The 16,497-nt window shown below is 49.6% G+C and overlaps 1 protein-coding gene across 1 annotated transcript; it reads right to left on the reverse strand.

The window, feature by feature from the left end:
• Positions 1-12,022: 12,022 nt before the first annotated feature.
• Positions 12,023-13,260, reverse strand: LOC120640044. Its single transcript, XM_039915939.1, has 2 exons — positions 12,856-13,260; positions 12,023-12,679 (listed from the first exon to the last, which is right to left on the reverse strand). Exons 1-2 carry the CDS (start codon positions 13,258-13,260, stop codon positions 12,023-12,025), a joined length of 1,062 nt encoding a protein of 353 aa, XP_039771873.1.
• Positions 13,261-16,497: the final 3,237 nt, after the last annotated feature.

Here is a 16,497-nt window from a genome sequence, read left to right on the forward strand (position 1 = left end):
GATTGTGGTTACAAATTAACGTGTCATTTTGTATTGATGGCAAAAAAGGGGCCCGCGATTTTACAGGGGACTTGGTTAGTTATTACGACCTAACTTTTTTTTGAGGAAATCACCACCTTTATTGATCGTTCAGATGAACTGAGGTACAAACACCTTCAGGAGGTGATAACAACCACACTTGTCTTCCTAACTCACAATTAACACAACTTCTAGCTAAACAATGAGCATCTACATTAGACACTCGACCTTCATGAACAAAATCAAAGGACTCAAAAGCAGCTGAGCTGGCCTTGATCTCTTGGACGTCCTTGCCATCACCCTTGAAACTTCTCACAACACTCACGTTGTCGCTCGCAAGCCGGACCTTTCTGAACATCAGATCACTCGCTACTCGCTAGAGCCAGACCCTCTCTGCAAGCAATCGCCTCCATCGTTTCTGGGTCCGTGATACCATGGACAACCAGCACTGAAGCCCCCTGAAAGGTTCCTGCACCATCCCGTGCTATTGCCGCAGCTGCTGATCTACCCAAATTCTTAGAAATTGCTGCGTCCACGTTGATCTTCCTCATGTTCGCTGGCGGAGGGATCCACCTAGGTACTGCTAGTTGGACCCCTCTTGATGTCTCTTGTTCAGATTTGATGAGCTCAAGATCAGCTATGTACCTGTTGATGAAGCAATGTGTAGACAACGGACTTTGGTAAGAATTCTCATGGATTGCCTTCCTTCGCACATACCAAACAGCCCACAAAGTGACGGCGACTCTGATCTGGTCGCTCCTCGGCAAGGTTTTCATCACTTCTGCCCACCATGCACTTGCCTCTGTCTCCTGATTCCTGAATGCATAGCAAAAATTCAGTCACCTCTTCCCGTTCTAGCGCCCAGACGCACCTTGCCAAGTTACACTCGAGCAATGAGTGTTTCCAGGAACCCACCGCTCCACATATACTGCACAAGCTACTAGTAGCCATATGTCGATGGCAGAGAACATCCCCGGACGGTAGCGTGTGTCTGGCCAGACGCCATAAGAATACACGAATTTTTGAGGGAACCTCAAGCTGCCAGATTGACAGCCATTCCCTCTCCTCAGCTCTGATATCTGATCTACTAGCCATATTTTCCAGGTATGCTGTCGCATGGTGCTTATAGGTCACCAACATCCTGTATGCCGATCTGACAGAGAAAACTCCTTTCTTGTCATAATGCCATGCCCAAAAGTCCTCTTGCCTGTGAGTACTCAGCGGGATGTTAAGAATCACCTCCATATCTGCGGGTGTGAAATTTTTTGCCAATTCCTATCTGTTCCACGAGGCCATCGTGGTGTCGATCAGCTCACTGACCAGAATAGGAGCTGGCGTGGGCGACACGCGAACCGGCCTAAGAGATCCCTCTCTGGGGAGCCAATTCATGTTCCAAATATCTGTAGTTTCACCTGTCCCTATTCGGCGGATCTGACCTTGCTTGAGCACATCTGTTCCATCTAATATTGCTCGCCAAATGTGGGATGGTCTTGACCCTAGCTGTGCTGATAGAATATCCCCTGCCGGATAGTAAACTGATTTCAAAATGCGAGCAACCCCCATCCTGCAGTAGTCTCCATGCTTGTTTTGCAAGTAGAGCTAAGTTAAAAAGCTCTATATCCCTGAAGCCAAGCCCACCGAGGAACTTCGGTTTTACCATGTCATCCCATGCAACCCAACAAGTTTTCCTTTTGCCTTCCTTGCTGCCCCACCAGAAATTCCGGATCAAGCTATTGATATGATGGCATAAACCTCTTGGTAATCTGAAACAAGACATTGAGTATGTTGGAATAGCCTAAGCGACTGACTTAATCAACACTTCTTTCCCTCATGCCGATAGGCATTGCTCCATCCAACCCTGTACTCTTTTCCATACACGGTCCTTGAGGTACTTGAAAGCACCATTCGCTGAGCTTCCAACATCTGATGGCATGCCCAAATATTTCTCGCTCAGTGTTTCATTGTGAACATCCAGGATCGCCTTTATTTCATCCCGTAACACCTGTCGGCACCCCTTTGCAAAGTGAATTGATGACTTCTCTAGATTAATTTGTTGCCCTCATGCAAGACAGTAAAGTTGTAAAACATCATTGATCTCCATGACATTCTCCCTGTTCGCTTTGAAAAGCAGCAGGCTGTCATCCGCGAAGAGTAGATGGCCAACCATCGGAGCCGACGGTGCCACCTTAATTCCTTTGAGAACTGATGAATGAATTCTAGAATTTAAAAGGCATGAAAGACCCTCTGCTGCCAAAACAAAGAGATAGGGTGAAATAGGATCACCTTGACGTATACCTCTCGAAGGGTTGAAACTTTCAAGACATTCACCATTAAATAACACCAAAAAAGATACGGTTGTAACCAGCCGCATGATCATATCAACCCATCTCTGATGGAAGCCCAGTTTTAGCATGATCGCACGTAAATAGCTCCACTCCACCCTGTCATAACCTTTCTTCATATCCAGCTTCAGTGCACAAAAACATTGGTCTAGAGGACGCTTCAGCTTCATGAAGTGCAGGCACTCATAAGATGCAATAATATTGTCCGTAATTAGCCGCCCTGGTACAAAGGCTGACTGCTCCTCCGAGATAATGTCCGGCAACAGCTTTTTTAATCTGTTGGCGAGAACTTTGATGCAATCTTGTATAACACGTTACATAAACTGATTGGACGAAACTGTCCGAGCTCCTCCGCATTTGCAATCTTCGGGATTAGAACAATGAACGTGTTATTGATACTTGCCGGATCATCTTCTCCTCTTAAAACCCTCAGCACCACTGAGGTCACCTCATCGCCGCACACCTTGCAGTGCCTCTGGAAAAAGTGCGCTGGATATCCATCTGGGCCCGGAGCTTTTGTTGGGAACATCTGGAAGAGGGTGTCCTTGACTTCCGACTGCCTGAACTCTGCTAGCAACTGATTGTTCATATCGGCGCTTACTTTGACCGGCACCGAACTAAAGACACTCTCCATATTTGCCATGCCTTCAGATGTATAGAGAGTCTGGTAGAAACTAGTGGTCAGATTCGCCATCGCCGGAGCATCCTCCGTCAGATGCCCATCTAACTTTCTCAGCTTTGTTATCAAATTTTCCTTCTTCTCCTGGTAGCACGTAAGTGAAAGAAAAGGGTGTTCTTATCACCAGATCGTAGCCACTCCACCCTTGCCCTTTGTTTCCACATAATTTCTTCTCTATGGTACAACTCCACCAGCTTCTCCACAATCTTAAGTTCTGCATGCGAGGGACCCAAGCGCCCAGGCTCGTTTCTCCGTCTCTCAAGCTCCTTTTCTAAATTCAGTATCTCTCGCTGGACGTTACCAAAAGTGCTACCCTCCCAATTAGATAAGGAGGTCGAGAGCCTTTGCATCTTCCCTATGAAATCAGGCAGCGTCATTGCACTTCCTCCGCTCTGCCATGTCTGTGAAAACATATCTGAAAACTCTTGGTGAGTTTCCCACATTACCTCATACCTGAAGCGCGCTTCTTCCTCCGCTGTTTTGGTCTTATTTGACGCCATTGAAGAAGGATCGGAATATGGTCTGAGGCTGCCGCCAACAGATGTCACACAGATGCAGCAGGGAATCTGGTGCTCCAGTCCGGCGTCGCCAAAGCACGGTCTAGGCGTACTTGACAGTATGATCCTCCAGCCACCTTCTTTTCGAATGCCCAGCTGCGCCCCGTGTAACCGAGATCATGAAGACCACACACATATATCCACCATCTCACTGGAAACCTGCTATTTGAGCAGAACTTCTATCCTGCACTCCAATGTACATGGTCCGATTGATATAAAACTTCGTTAAAATCGCCAACACACACCCATGGTAAATGCGACGACGACTTGATGAATTTTAGCATATCCCATGTTTTGTGTCTTTCACTGGTCTGCACCTCCCCCGTACACACATGTTAGTCTCCAAGGGTCATTGCTCCCCTCTGTGATAATAGCATCAATATGGTACTGTGAGTACGGTAAAAGATTCAACTTTGTTTCATTGTTCCAAAAGATTCCTAAGCCACTGCTGCGGCCACTACTGCTTACAGCAAAGGAATTATCAAAACCTAAGCTGCTCTTCAAACCTTCCACCCGTGACTTGTGTACCTGGGTTTCGAGAACACATAGAACCGATGGGGCAAATTTCTTCGCCAACTCGCGAAGCTCCTTAACTGTCGCGGCATTGCCAAGTCCGCGACAGTTCCAACTGAGACAACTCATTGTGGTCGGCGGCACTCCTCTAGGGAGCCCGCCTCATCTTCTTGCTCTTGTTTTCCTTTAACTTCCCTTTTGGACCTCTTCTGTTCCCGTGGAAAAAATATACTTTGGCAGTGGCAGAGGTACCATACTAGGTGCCTGCTTCTTTGGGAGATTCTCCCTATCTTCCTTCGCTAGAAAAACTCCTTTGCGCTTGGCATCCGTGAGATGCAGATTCCGCAGGCGATCTTCAAGATCTGCCCCATCCTTCTTTGCCTTTGTGTTTGTTGATTCTGCCATCCTCCTGGCCCTAGGTCGATTCTTGGTCGCATGCCTGATTGTGCTCTGCCATGGCCAGGTAACCGGGCAATGGCGATCCCTTAGTCAGCCCGAACAGAGAACAACCAAGGCAGATCGCAACAAGGACCCCGGCTAGTCCCAGGACCTCCGTCGGCATTGATCGCCGCCAGAGTCGCCAAAGCCCTAGTTGCCTAGGTCATCCCTTTGAAATCAGATTATATTACGACCTAACTGAACCAAGCAAATTTAACGAAATCAGATTACGGCGGGTGGTAATGGGCCAGGGCCCTAGTGGCCTCTTCATAGTCCAACATGGCTCTTAAATTTTTTAACTCAAAATTGTATAAAATTAGAGCCCGGCCCTTAGTTTTTCTAGACCAAAATTTAGGGCCCTTTACCACCCCTAGGCGTGATCGCATAAATTGCCCTACCAAACACTCCCTTAATGTTGATTTTGGAGGGTGCGGAACGAATGACCCTTCATTGAATGAATTCAAGGGCGGGCTCAAGGCCCGGCGAGCCTGGGCACCAGCCTGGCTCCTCGCGCTCCAGCCCAGTAGAGCCGCTGCTAGCTCAACTAAAAATACTTCAGTGATCCAGCCTAGCAGGTAAACCAGGTGGAGTTTCACAACCCATCTGTTGTCGGTCAAAACCCACCGGCGAGTAGTGACAGGCAACACGAGGAGCCGGGAGGCTGTCGGGGCGCTGGCTGGCACCGGTCCCTCGGTCAACGGCTCAGATCCTGGCACACGCCGTCGCTTCCGGAGATGCAGGGCGTGCCACCTAATCTATACCCGATCAGGAGGGTGCGAACGTGCCTTTGACGATTTGCCTACAAACACAGACACGTGTAAACATTAGTCCGAGCCGTGGTCGGCTCCCCGGGACGACTCTTGCATCGGCTTTAAAGAGCCCATCGAACTCCGGTGTCAGATTGGATCTGCATATCCAGATGGTAATGGATAAAGCAAATAACTGCAAGAACTGTTTCAATTAAATCTAGCTAATTTAATCCACGACGGTAAAAGCTTCACTGCTAGATCGGAACATCCTACACGTAGTTAGGCCTAACGAGCGTAAAAGATAACCAAACCTTGACCAGAAAAGAGGCCTAAGAACAAGCGAAAGCCGATTCCCATATCAATCCCTATTAAGATCAAGGCAAAAGCATCTAATACGTCGCCGGATCGTCCAACCCGTTTGCAAGGCCTAAACTAGCAGATATTACGCCAATTCTTAAGTATAAGAACTAACAATAACAGATTAGATCTACTAGATAAAAAAGGAGCAGAGTGTCACCTCTACGCGACTAATTCCATGCAACGAGAATTAGTATAAGATTAAAACATGATCGCGCAGAGATGACATGATGTTCGTAGATGATAAGCAACAAAAGCACGATGAATCTACTAAAAATCATACTACGAAAATCAGGATAACTAGCACTACTCGCCATCAAAAACACTTCAGTACAAGTAATACCAAGGTAAAAGCAAGAACAACGCTGCCCTGATCGCAAGAAGCGATCAGGGCAGCATGGCGCTTACTTGGACGAAACCCTAGAATTAGGAGTGGCGGTGCGCCGAGAGTTGTTGTTTGCAAAATGTGATGACGTTCTCCCTTGACAAATGTCATAGAGTACATATTTATAGTCCGGAGAGTTGGACAACAATCTAAACTAACGTGTCCATATCGGACTCTATCTCTAACTCAAACTGAACTAAATCTAAAGATACATGACCCACATGGCCCAAACGCTCACGCAGGAGCCGATTCGTAAGTCTCCTTTAATTTCTTCATTAAGCCCAACTCATTTGCGGCCCATTAATTAACTTGTTAATTTATGGCGATAACACCATCCCACCTCGTCAAAAAAGCTGCTAAGCACGACAGTCACGACTTTTCACATCTCTAAACCTCTAAAGCTGGACCAAGCTCAAGCCAGCCATTGGGCCACGTCGCTTGTTTTCTAGCTGCCGTTGGATCCATGGAAAGTTATAATCGGACGGTTGAAGCAGGAGCAAAAAGTAAATTTCTCTAGGTATTTGTATTGTTGCTTCCAGATACTCCCCTGCGACTTCTGCATATACTCCCGTCACTTCTAGATACCCCGGCATCAGAAGTACAGCTCGCACTTGCACGTGTTCCCTCCCCCCCCCCCCCCCCACCCCATCAAAGCTAGCTAGAACACATCTATTCTTGCACCGTGCTCACAACATTCCAGAACAAATCATCAGGAATGGCAACAGAAAACATCCTAGATTAATCAGGTACGCATCTAAACTTTCAGCCTAGATTGAGAGACCAGTTCAATAAAAAAAGTTCAATTCAAATACATCAATTGTCCAGCTTCTCTTCCTTCTCTTGCTGCATCAATGACTGCATTGTCCTTGAAGACATGAAAATAAAACTGTTTATGTTATACATAATTGCTTCATACTTAAGATCGCACAACTCACGGATAGAGATTCTGAATTAAAACTCAGTTTCTAATGCCTACATAGTCACTAATATCTAAATTGAACTTCTGTAGTCATACTGCTTTCTCTCTATAGGATACTCCTATGTCAATATATCCTATAGAGAGCTCATCAATTGTGAGAAGCACTATTGTCTAACGAAGAAGCTCATCAATTAATTATTGGTTATTAATAGTACATACCTACTTCACAAATATTGGGGATCAATCGTTGCTATTTCCAGAAAAAGTCATCTCACGGAAGCGCCGCCAGGCATGGGAATGGATGGAAGTCAAGGCCTAGACGAACCTTGGAGCCAGTACTGCTGGGTGCCACAGCAGCAGAGGGGACAGGAGAAAGGAGGCGGAGGCACAGGGCAGGCAATATTAGTCTTTGCCTGAAAAATTTGCACGGATACAATAATTCTTATTATCAACACGTTAACTACTAAAATAACGTGATCTAAAAAAAATCGTATACAACACAATAACTAAAACACTGGGCTGCTCCAACATTGGCGCGGCGAAGCCGCGCCGCGGTTTCTAGTTCCAATTGAAGCTCGGGTATTTGCTATTAGTCGGTAAGTTGGCCCAGGCTCTAGAAAAATTCTGGATCCGCTGTTGAATGAATTGAAAAAGGACCCGATTCTTTTACACACATCAATTAAACCTCTCAATTAAAATGCAAAGTTAACTTACCTTTATTTCTTACTAAGAGAACATAAATGAACTATAATTCGGAGTTGTACAGTTTGCACTCGACAAGCTAACTTGTGCTTTCGAGTATTATACTATCTTCATTGTGAAACCAAATTTTTATATAATTTCCAAACAATTGAACGAAATAATTGCACATTTCTAAGGCAAGCATGCACTATTATATATACATGATCTATGGTGATTACAACTTCGTTCGTTCCAAGGCTTCAAACTAGCTACTTAAATCTATCTTGCACTAGCAGATTCGAATGAAGTGCAAGAAGCTTCAATTAAATCAGAGGCTTCTAATTAAGCTCAATGATTAGTTACTTGCAGCAGTGGGAGGGCGGGCCGGGCCCAGATTTGGCGGCACGGAATATCTCCAACACCACGCCGAGCCCGTCGTCCAGCCAGCCGTCGGACGACCCCTCCCCCTTCGCCAAAGGCCTCGCCGCCGCGGCAAGCACGCTCAGGATTTGCACCAGGAGCAACACCAGCAGCGCCGCCTTCGCCGACATCTCTTTACGTGTGAGTTAGCTGCTGCCAAACTTTCCAAAGCCTGAGGTCCAGTTCTAGCTAGCTAGCTTCTTCTGTGTGTTTTGCATGGTGGTCGCGCTTATATAGGTCTTGTTTGGTTTGTTCTAAAAATCATTAGAACACGCAAACCGAGAAAAAAATCTTGTATGCATGGAGTACTAAATGAAGTCTATTTGTAAAACCTCTTCAGGAATGGGTGTAATTTTTTGCGACGAATCTAATGACAGTGATTAATTGATGATTGGCTATAGTAATACTACAGTAACCATTATCTAATTATTTAGTCAAAGGCCTCATTAGATTCGTCAAATTTTTAGCACAGAGATTCTGGAGTTGGTTTTATAAACGATTTTTGTTTGACACCCCTAATAAACGGCCAAACCTCGTTCTAGGATTTCTAGAACACAAACCAAATAGGGCCGAGGCAGTGGGTGGTCGCCGGTCAGATGTAGTACGTGCGGCTCTGAATAATTTAAACGTGAGGATGTGAGAAATTAAAGCGAGGAAATCGTGCGAGACCGGCTCATGTTCGTTCTTGACATTTCGGTTTACACCGCTGCAAAGTGCGAACAGGGATTCTCTATTTGCAGGAGCTAAAGTTGAGTACTAAATTTTAGTATATATTAGCACTCATGTGTAGACTAAATTTTTTGAGTCTTAGATAAAATTTAGCCCACCCCAATAACACTTCTGTTTCGATGAGCTAGTGCTTAAGTCCGACATGGTAGGGTCGGACTTCACTGGAAGCGAAAATCTGGCCCAGGCTACGCCTAAAGTTTCCTTCTTATTCTGCTGAAAGAAGACGATAGAGAAACTCGTCTTCAAGGAGTCCCAGCTGCCCTTATCGGTATATGTATGAGATGTGTACCATTGCTCCGCCTTCCCTTTAAGAGAGAAGGGAAACAACTTCCACTGGAGGACATCTTGTTTCATGCTTGAGGAGGCAAAGCGTGAACAAAGCTGTTCGAACTCTCGCAGATGGTGGTCTGGATTCTTGCTACTTAACCTAAAGAAGGAAAGCTCCCGAACCATAGCGATAAGGTCGGGACAAGGTTCATAGCCGGATGTGGAAGAGGATGGTGGCTCATTGAACTCGCCCCTTGGGGTAGAGAGGTTGTGAAAGGATGGCTTCTTCATGGGTAGCGAGGGTAAAGATAGCAAAAATAAAATTAAAAATGATATGGAACAAATTCCGTAGGATACAGAAGCTTTTCAAGGATAGCTTCTCTTTGGATAACGGGGGTCAAGGTAGAAGAAAAGAAAAGCAAAGGATACGAGGACGACTAGGTTCGAAGAAAGATACAGCAACCGTTCCCCGGCAACGGCGCCAGAAAGTTTGTTGGCTATTTTAGCGTCACGAATAAATCCGCAAGCGCACAGATACCGTTGTAGCTTTCACCTCAGAGTATTCCAAGGGTTATCGAATCCACAGGGAATGTGTATGTACTCTTCTCTATTCTAGTCAGTCCAAGGACACACCAAGATAGGTAGAAGGGTAGAGAGGATTCCTAAGATAGTGCTACTGCTGAGTTAAAGGTCGATCTCTCGGGCACAATACTCTCTTCGGGCACCGGCTTACAACTGGTCTGCCAGTCGAATCCGGCAAACAGCTCTACGCTATATCCGAACGTGGAGGATTACGGAGGACCAATAGGACTGTCACCACCTACGGCCTACCTCTAACAAACCGTGGGATATAAGGCAAACAAAGGATAACCCCTAGCCTAGACACCACATCTACGCTATTGATTACTACTATAGTCTAACTACGTATCTCGAGTCTTAGCAAACTACAGCACTCTGTACGAATACAGAGCGACGAACCCGCGAGTAAGAGAACTGATCTCACTCAACTACAAGCACCACTAACATCTACTATACCAAGTAAAATACTCGAGATAGGAACCACAAATACTTACTAAATATCGAAGAATGTAGCGGCATCCGTAGAGATACAAGCTGGGAGCAGAGAGCCGACACCCCGGCACTTCTCCCAAACTACTCCCTCACTCTCGTAGAGGTTCAACAATGCAGAAGAGTGCCGAAGACCGGCATCCCTCCTAAGTACTTGTACCCTCGCCCTACTCTAAGACAACTCTAAACCAAGAGAAGGATTGAGAGAGCACTTGGATGGATGTGGAACTCCAACTTGGTGGTGTGTCCCTATTCTCACCCCCTCCCCTTGTATTTATAGGAGGGAGCCATGGTCCTTTCGGCCGAGGATTGCAGCTCTACCCCTTGGAACCGACCTTGGAAGCCAGTGAGGAGCTGCCACGCGTCAAAGATGAGGCGGTGGGGCCCATGAGCTAGGTCGGCCGACCTGGTAGGTCGGTCGGCCTGCCCGAGGCTCCAACCGCCCCCAAACTTGACATTTGGGCTGTCCTGGTGTCCCTTGTCCTAAATCCATGGGGCATGACTTGTCCTTCGCTGGTTTGCTTAGGTATTTGGGCTTGTTTCGATCCATTTCAGCCTGAATCTCATGCTCTGATTGGTTGCGCCTTTTGCCTTAAACTAAGAAGTGTGTTTCCCTGCTCATGAAGTGTGTTTTCAGCCTTATTTCTCCTGCATACAAATATTTACCAACACTTGTGGAAATGGTGAGTAATAAACCCCTACAACTATGTTAATATTTACATTTTATGTATTTATGCAGGAGTTGACGGTCTAGATTCGGTACTTAAGAGCCGTCAACAGCTGTTGAAAGGCTACCGTAGCTTCCTCGCTCCACTCGAACTTGTCCGACTTCCTGAGAAGTTTGAAGAAGGGCAGACTCATGTCGCCGAGTCGGCTGATGAACCGGCTCAAGGCCGCCAGGCACCCTGTAAGCTTCATCAGATCCTTCTTGCACCTGGGTGGCTCCATGAATCTGATAGCGTTGATTTTTGTTGGGTTGGCTTCGATGCCCCGGCTGCTTACGATGAAGCCGAGTAGCTTTCCGGCCGGGACGCCGAACACGCACTTGGTGGGGTTCAGCTTCCATTTGAATCTCCTGAGATTTTCAAATGTTTCCTAGAGGTCGGCAATGAACTGATCATTGGACCTGGTTTTGATGACGACGTCATCTACGTAGGCCTCGGCATTGCGCCCGATCTGCCCTGGAGGCATTTCTGGATGGCCTTATGGTAGGTAGCACCTGCGTTCTTGAGGCCGAACGTCATGGTGTTGTAGCAGTACACCCCAAAGAGCGTGATGAAGGATGTCTTCTATTGATCCAACTTCTTCAGGGCAGTCTAGTGGTATCCTGAGTAGCAGTCAAGAAAAGAGAGGAGCGCGCATCCGGCTGTTGAGTCAACAACCTGGTCGATGCGCGGGAGAGGGAAGGGGTCCTTAGGGCAGTGTTTTTTGAGATCTATATAATCGACACACATTCTCAATTCGCCATTTTTTTTACAAGGACTGGGTTTGCCAGCCATTCTGGATGTGTGACTTCTCAGATAAAACCAGTGGCTAGGTGCCGGGTTACTTCTACCCTAATAGCCTCCTTCCAATCTTGAGCGAAGCGACGCAGCCGTTGCTTAATGGGCCGTGCCTTCTCATTGAGATCCAAGGAGTGCTCAGCCTCCTCCCACGGTATGCCTGGCATGTTGAATGGCTTCCATACGAAGATGTCCCAATTGGCGTGGAGGAAGGAGGTGAGCACGAGTTCCTATGCGGAGTCGAGGTCGGCCCCGATCAAGGCGGTCTTGTCGAGGTGGTTGTCACTGAGGACGATCGCCTTCGTCTGGCTGTCAGGGTGCAGCTGGGACCCTGATGTCGAGTCGTTGGAGGGAATCTAGATCTGGTCGTTCCGAAGGGCCTTTGCCGCCTGGGCGATCTAGGCCTGGTTGCTGCTTCTCTCCAAGGTTTCTGCAGTGTTGATGTTCTCCATCTCGCAGGAGTGAGATGTCTGGATGTCGCTGTGGATGGAGAGGACTCCGTTGGGAGCCAGCATCTTCAAGAGAAGATACGTGTGGTTCAGGATCGCCATGAACTTGGCGAGAGCTGGTCTCCCCAGTATGGCATGGTAGGAAGTCTCGAACAGCGCCACCTCGAAGATGATGGACTCTGTGTGGTAGCTGTCCCGAGTGCCGAAGGTGACTGGGAGGGTGACCTTGCCGACCGGAGTCGAACCAGCACTGGGGATGATGCCGTAGAAGGCCTGGTCCGAAGGGACCAGCTTGGTCATGTCGAACGCCATGTCCTCTAGGGTCTTGGCGAAGATGATGTTGAGGACGCTGCCCCCATCAATAAGCACCTTGGCCAGACGAATCTGGAGGATCACCGGGTTCACCACAAGGGGATAAGCACCCGGCCTAGATAGGTGTACCCAGTCATCGCGTCGGTCGAAGGTGATGGGGATCTCGGACCAACGAAGGGGCTCAACCGGGTGCCTGAACACCGAGTTGACGTCGCGGTTGTGCAGCTTGATGCTGTGCTTGCAGGATGCCGCACTGGAGCCTCCAAAGATGATGTTGACCACCCGTTCTTCCACCTGAAAGGTACTAGGTGATCTGTTGCCTTGCTGATTGTCCTCGTCTCGCCTGGGCGAGCGGATTCTGTGGCCGTGGCCGCGGGAGCTCCTGGAGCTACCCGGCCTTTCGCGGTCGTCCAGCCTTGGACGCTTGGGCTCGTTCGGGGCGACGCTGTTGGAGAGGGCACAGCACTCACGCGCCGATCGGTGATGGCGATGGTGTTGTCGGGGCCGCGTTTGCGCTCGCGAGCCTTGGACGACTCGGCGCGGTCGCGGTTCTTGCCGTGTCGTGGAGGACGATCGCCAGCTGGACGGGCTGAGTCGTCGTCCCTTTGGCGAGGGCGATCGTGGGGGTCACGGCGGTCCTTGTGGCGGCGATGTGCATGCTCGGCGTCCTCCATGTCGGCGTGCTTGTTGACGACAGCCATCATGTCGGAGACGGTCTTGGGATTGTTTTCAAACATCTTCCTCCGTAGTTCGATGCTATGGAGGCCTTGGTGGAAGTGGTAGATCACATCCCTGCCATCAACTTCTGTACTTGTATTACGGTTAGCAAAGTACCTTTTGATGTAGTCACGTAGGGACTCGGAGGGGCGCTGCATGATGCTGCCTAGATCCCATATGGTTTTAGGGCCCGGGCAGGTTGCCTGGTAGTATTGGACGAAGGCGGTGCAGAGGTCCCGCCAGCAGTTGATCGAGCTGGAAGGAAGGGATTCGAGCCAGTTCTGTACCTAACGGCTCATCATCATTGGGAAGTAGGCCGCCATGATGTCGTTGTTGCCGTTCGCAGCTCGAATGGCGATGGCGTAGGTACGCAGGCACGTGTTGGGGTCGGATTCACCGTCGAACTTCTCGATGTCGACCGGCTTGAAGGTCGCGGGCCACTGGATGGCTCGCAACCTATCGGAGAAAGCGGAGAAGCTGTCGAGGTCATCCGCCAGGTCGTAGTCATTGTCGCGGGGTCGAAGATCGATGTTGTTGCGGTTGGCGCCAGGTGCGCCATGCTCCTCGTTGTAGCGGCGACGTCGTTCCCGCTCGACATTGTCCCGTTCGCGATAATGGTTTTCGATGCGGGGTGGAAGATCACGGCGGCCGAGGCGATCACAGAGATTTGGCTGGTTGACCTCCTCGTCGCGGCAATAGGGGCGCCAGCCGTCGGAGTTGCTACGGTTGGGCGGGAGGGTGAAGACAGCGACCTGATATCCAGTGTCAGGATATGAGGGCGGGTCAGATTGGATCTGCTCCGAGTCAGACTGATCCAGCTCGGTGATGCGCATATTGCCCATGCGTACACAGACCTGATCCGAGTAGACCGCAGAGTTGTTGTGGAGTCCATATGACATGACAGCCGAGCCACCTGGACGACCCAGCACGCTGTAACACCCTAATTTTCTCTCACAAGTAATTAAAATTTGTCTAAGTTTAAAAATGTTTGTCGCATTCATGCTGGTGCATTATTTTATTTGGTTGAGTGTTAGGGTTGAATTCAAATTTGAATTTGAATTCAAATAGGTTGAGTGGTGTTTGAAATAGGAAATAGAAATAGAAAAGGAGAAAGAAACTAGAAAACCCAAACCCAGCATCCATCCCAAAACCCGAAGCGGCCCAGCCCGCCACCTCCTTTTCTTCCCTTCCCCACGGGCCCAGCGACTCCCCGGCCCACCTTCCTTCCCTCGGGCCCAGCCCGACCCCTCCTCCTTTCCCTCCCGCGCTCAGCCCAAGCAACTCTCCCCGTTCGGCCCGTACGCCACGCTCTGCCCAGCGCGCTCAGCCCGCGAGCGCGTCGCCCCCCCCGCCACTGACAGCTCGACCCCACCGGTCAGCTTCGTCCCTCTCCTCCGCCCGCGATCCTCGCCGAGCTCTCTGCTCCACTCACCCCACTACCCTATGGACCCCCAACTCCGCCCAATGCCCTCCTTCTAGAAGCTCCACCCAGGGCGGATCACGCTGAGCCGTTCCGCGATCCGTTTCTTCCGCGCGCAGATCACGGCCGTGACCGCCGCGCCCGTGCGGGGCGCACCTCCCCAGGATCCCCGCCCGGCCTTTAATTGGCCCCCGCGGAAACCCCTGCGCCCTCATCCTCCCATCCCGCAGCCCCCAAACCCTAGCCGCCACGCTCGCACAGCTCCGCCGTGCGCTGCCATGGAACCGCCGCCCAGCTGCACCCCGAGCCATCACGACCCGCGCAATTGCTTCGCCGTAGCTCAGTGAAGCACGCCAAGCCCCCTTCACCGGCCCTACGCCTCTGCGTCATCGGAATCGTGTCGAGCCACCAAACTCCGGTAAGAACTGACCTCGGTCAATTCATCATGCCGACGTTCCTCCGGCCAGACTAACCCCCTATTCACCTTCTTAGCTCGACACCGAGTCCGTTCGTGGGATCCAGGAGCCCAGAAGCACCCCGCGTCGACCTCGTCCCCGTGCACCGCCTGTACGCCGCCGCAGAACCTCAACGCCGACGACCCTGCGCCATGCCTCCATCCAAACTAGTGCTCGGTGAGCTACACCACGACCCTCCCTACCTTTTGCGCTAGTTTTAGCGGCCCGTGAGCCCTTTCCGAGGCCGGAACGGCGCTCGCCGTCTTTCCGCTGCCGCGCAGGCGTAGCTCTGCCGTGGCGGGCACGCTGCAGCACGCTACCACCCCGCCCGAGCCTGGTTTCATCTTGTGATTGCCTTGCACTCAACCACGGGCACGTTTGCGCACAGTTCCAGCACCAGCACAGTCGCGCGCCTGCACGCCGGCGTGTTTCCGGCGCCCAGAGCCGCCGCCGCCATAGCATCCGCATCCATGAACCTTCCCGAGCCCCGCCGGTGCTACATGTGGATCACGCGCTCCGCGCTGGTAATCCCTGACCCAAGCCCGAGTCGAAACGACCCCCGGAGCACCGATTTCAGTGAGCTCCGGCGAGCCCCGCGCCGCGCCGCCGCGGAGTAGGTTCGGGTCGTCCGATCCGCGATCAACGCGCATGATTAGAAGCGCGTACACCTTTGATCCGAGCCACAAGATCTGGATCTGACGGCCGAGATCCACCCATACCAGTTCGCCCTGGTGTTTATTCTAAAGAGTCCCTGTCTTTCATCGAAATCAACCAGCGGTCCAGAAGCTTTCAAAAATAATTCCAAACCGCCCCTATTTTTTATGTTTAGGCCCCTGAGCTTTCTAGATATAGAACCCGCCGTCCACCTCTGGCTTTTTCATGTGTTAGCCCCTGGATCTTTTTGGTTTTTGCACAAAGGTCCCTGGTTTCTTGCGCAGAAGCCCCTAGAACTTAGTTTTTCTTACAATTAAGCCCCTAGAGCTTATTTTAGGCCTAGTTTTCGCGTTCTAGCTCCGTTTTAGGCGTTCTTTATATCCACGTGATCGTTGTAACGCGTAGAACAGTTCTAGCTTAGTTTTGTTCATTGTTTTATGTATTGTTGTACTGTTTCTTAGTATATGCCATTATTTGCATGTATGTTTATGTTGTGTATTGTTTTTGGCCATGTGATCGTGAGTAGACGTTGATCCATCTGAGGACCCCAGTACCAGTACCCGGAGCAGCCATCTTCAGATCAGTTTGAGCAGCAGTAGGAGTAGTTTGAGGAAGGCAAGTATAACATGAACAACACCTATCACCTTTAAATACAATTTCATACTGCATTTTAATACTGTATGACTATAAGGACTTTCCTAACCACTTTATATCCTTTATATATATCCTTTGGGTTGCATTTTTGGTTAGTTGTGCTAGGTGCCGTGCTATAACACACTTGGTTCTTTTTAATTAAATTGATTAATGGTATATGCAACTTAATTCTGGGAGTGGCCCGTTTGAGTGGCTGACGTCTCGTTATAAAA

The sequence above is a fragment of the Panicum virgatum genome, chromosome 7K (genome assembly GCF_016808335.1).
Source record: "Panicum virgatum strain AP13 chromosome 7K, P.virgatum_v5, whole genome shotgun sequence".
Lineage (NCBI taxonomy): Eukaryota > Viridiplantae > Streptophyta > Magnoliopsida > Poales > Poaceae > Panicum > Panicum virgatum.

Excerpts from the sequence above, each read along its gene's own strand:
- LOC120640044 (XM_039915939.1), bottom strand. The coding sequence starts at position 13,260 with ATGCAGCGCCCCTCCGAGTCCCTACGTGACTACATCAAAAGGTACTTT. Across the intron at positions 12,680-12,855 it reads TCGCCATCACCGATCGGCGC|GTGGAAGAACGGGTGGTCAA; the intron begins GTGAGTGCTGTG and ends AGTACCTTTCAG.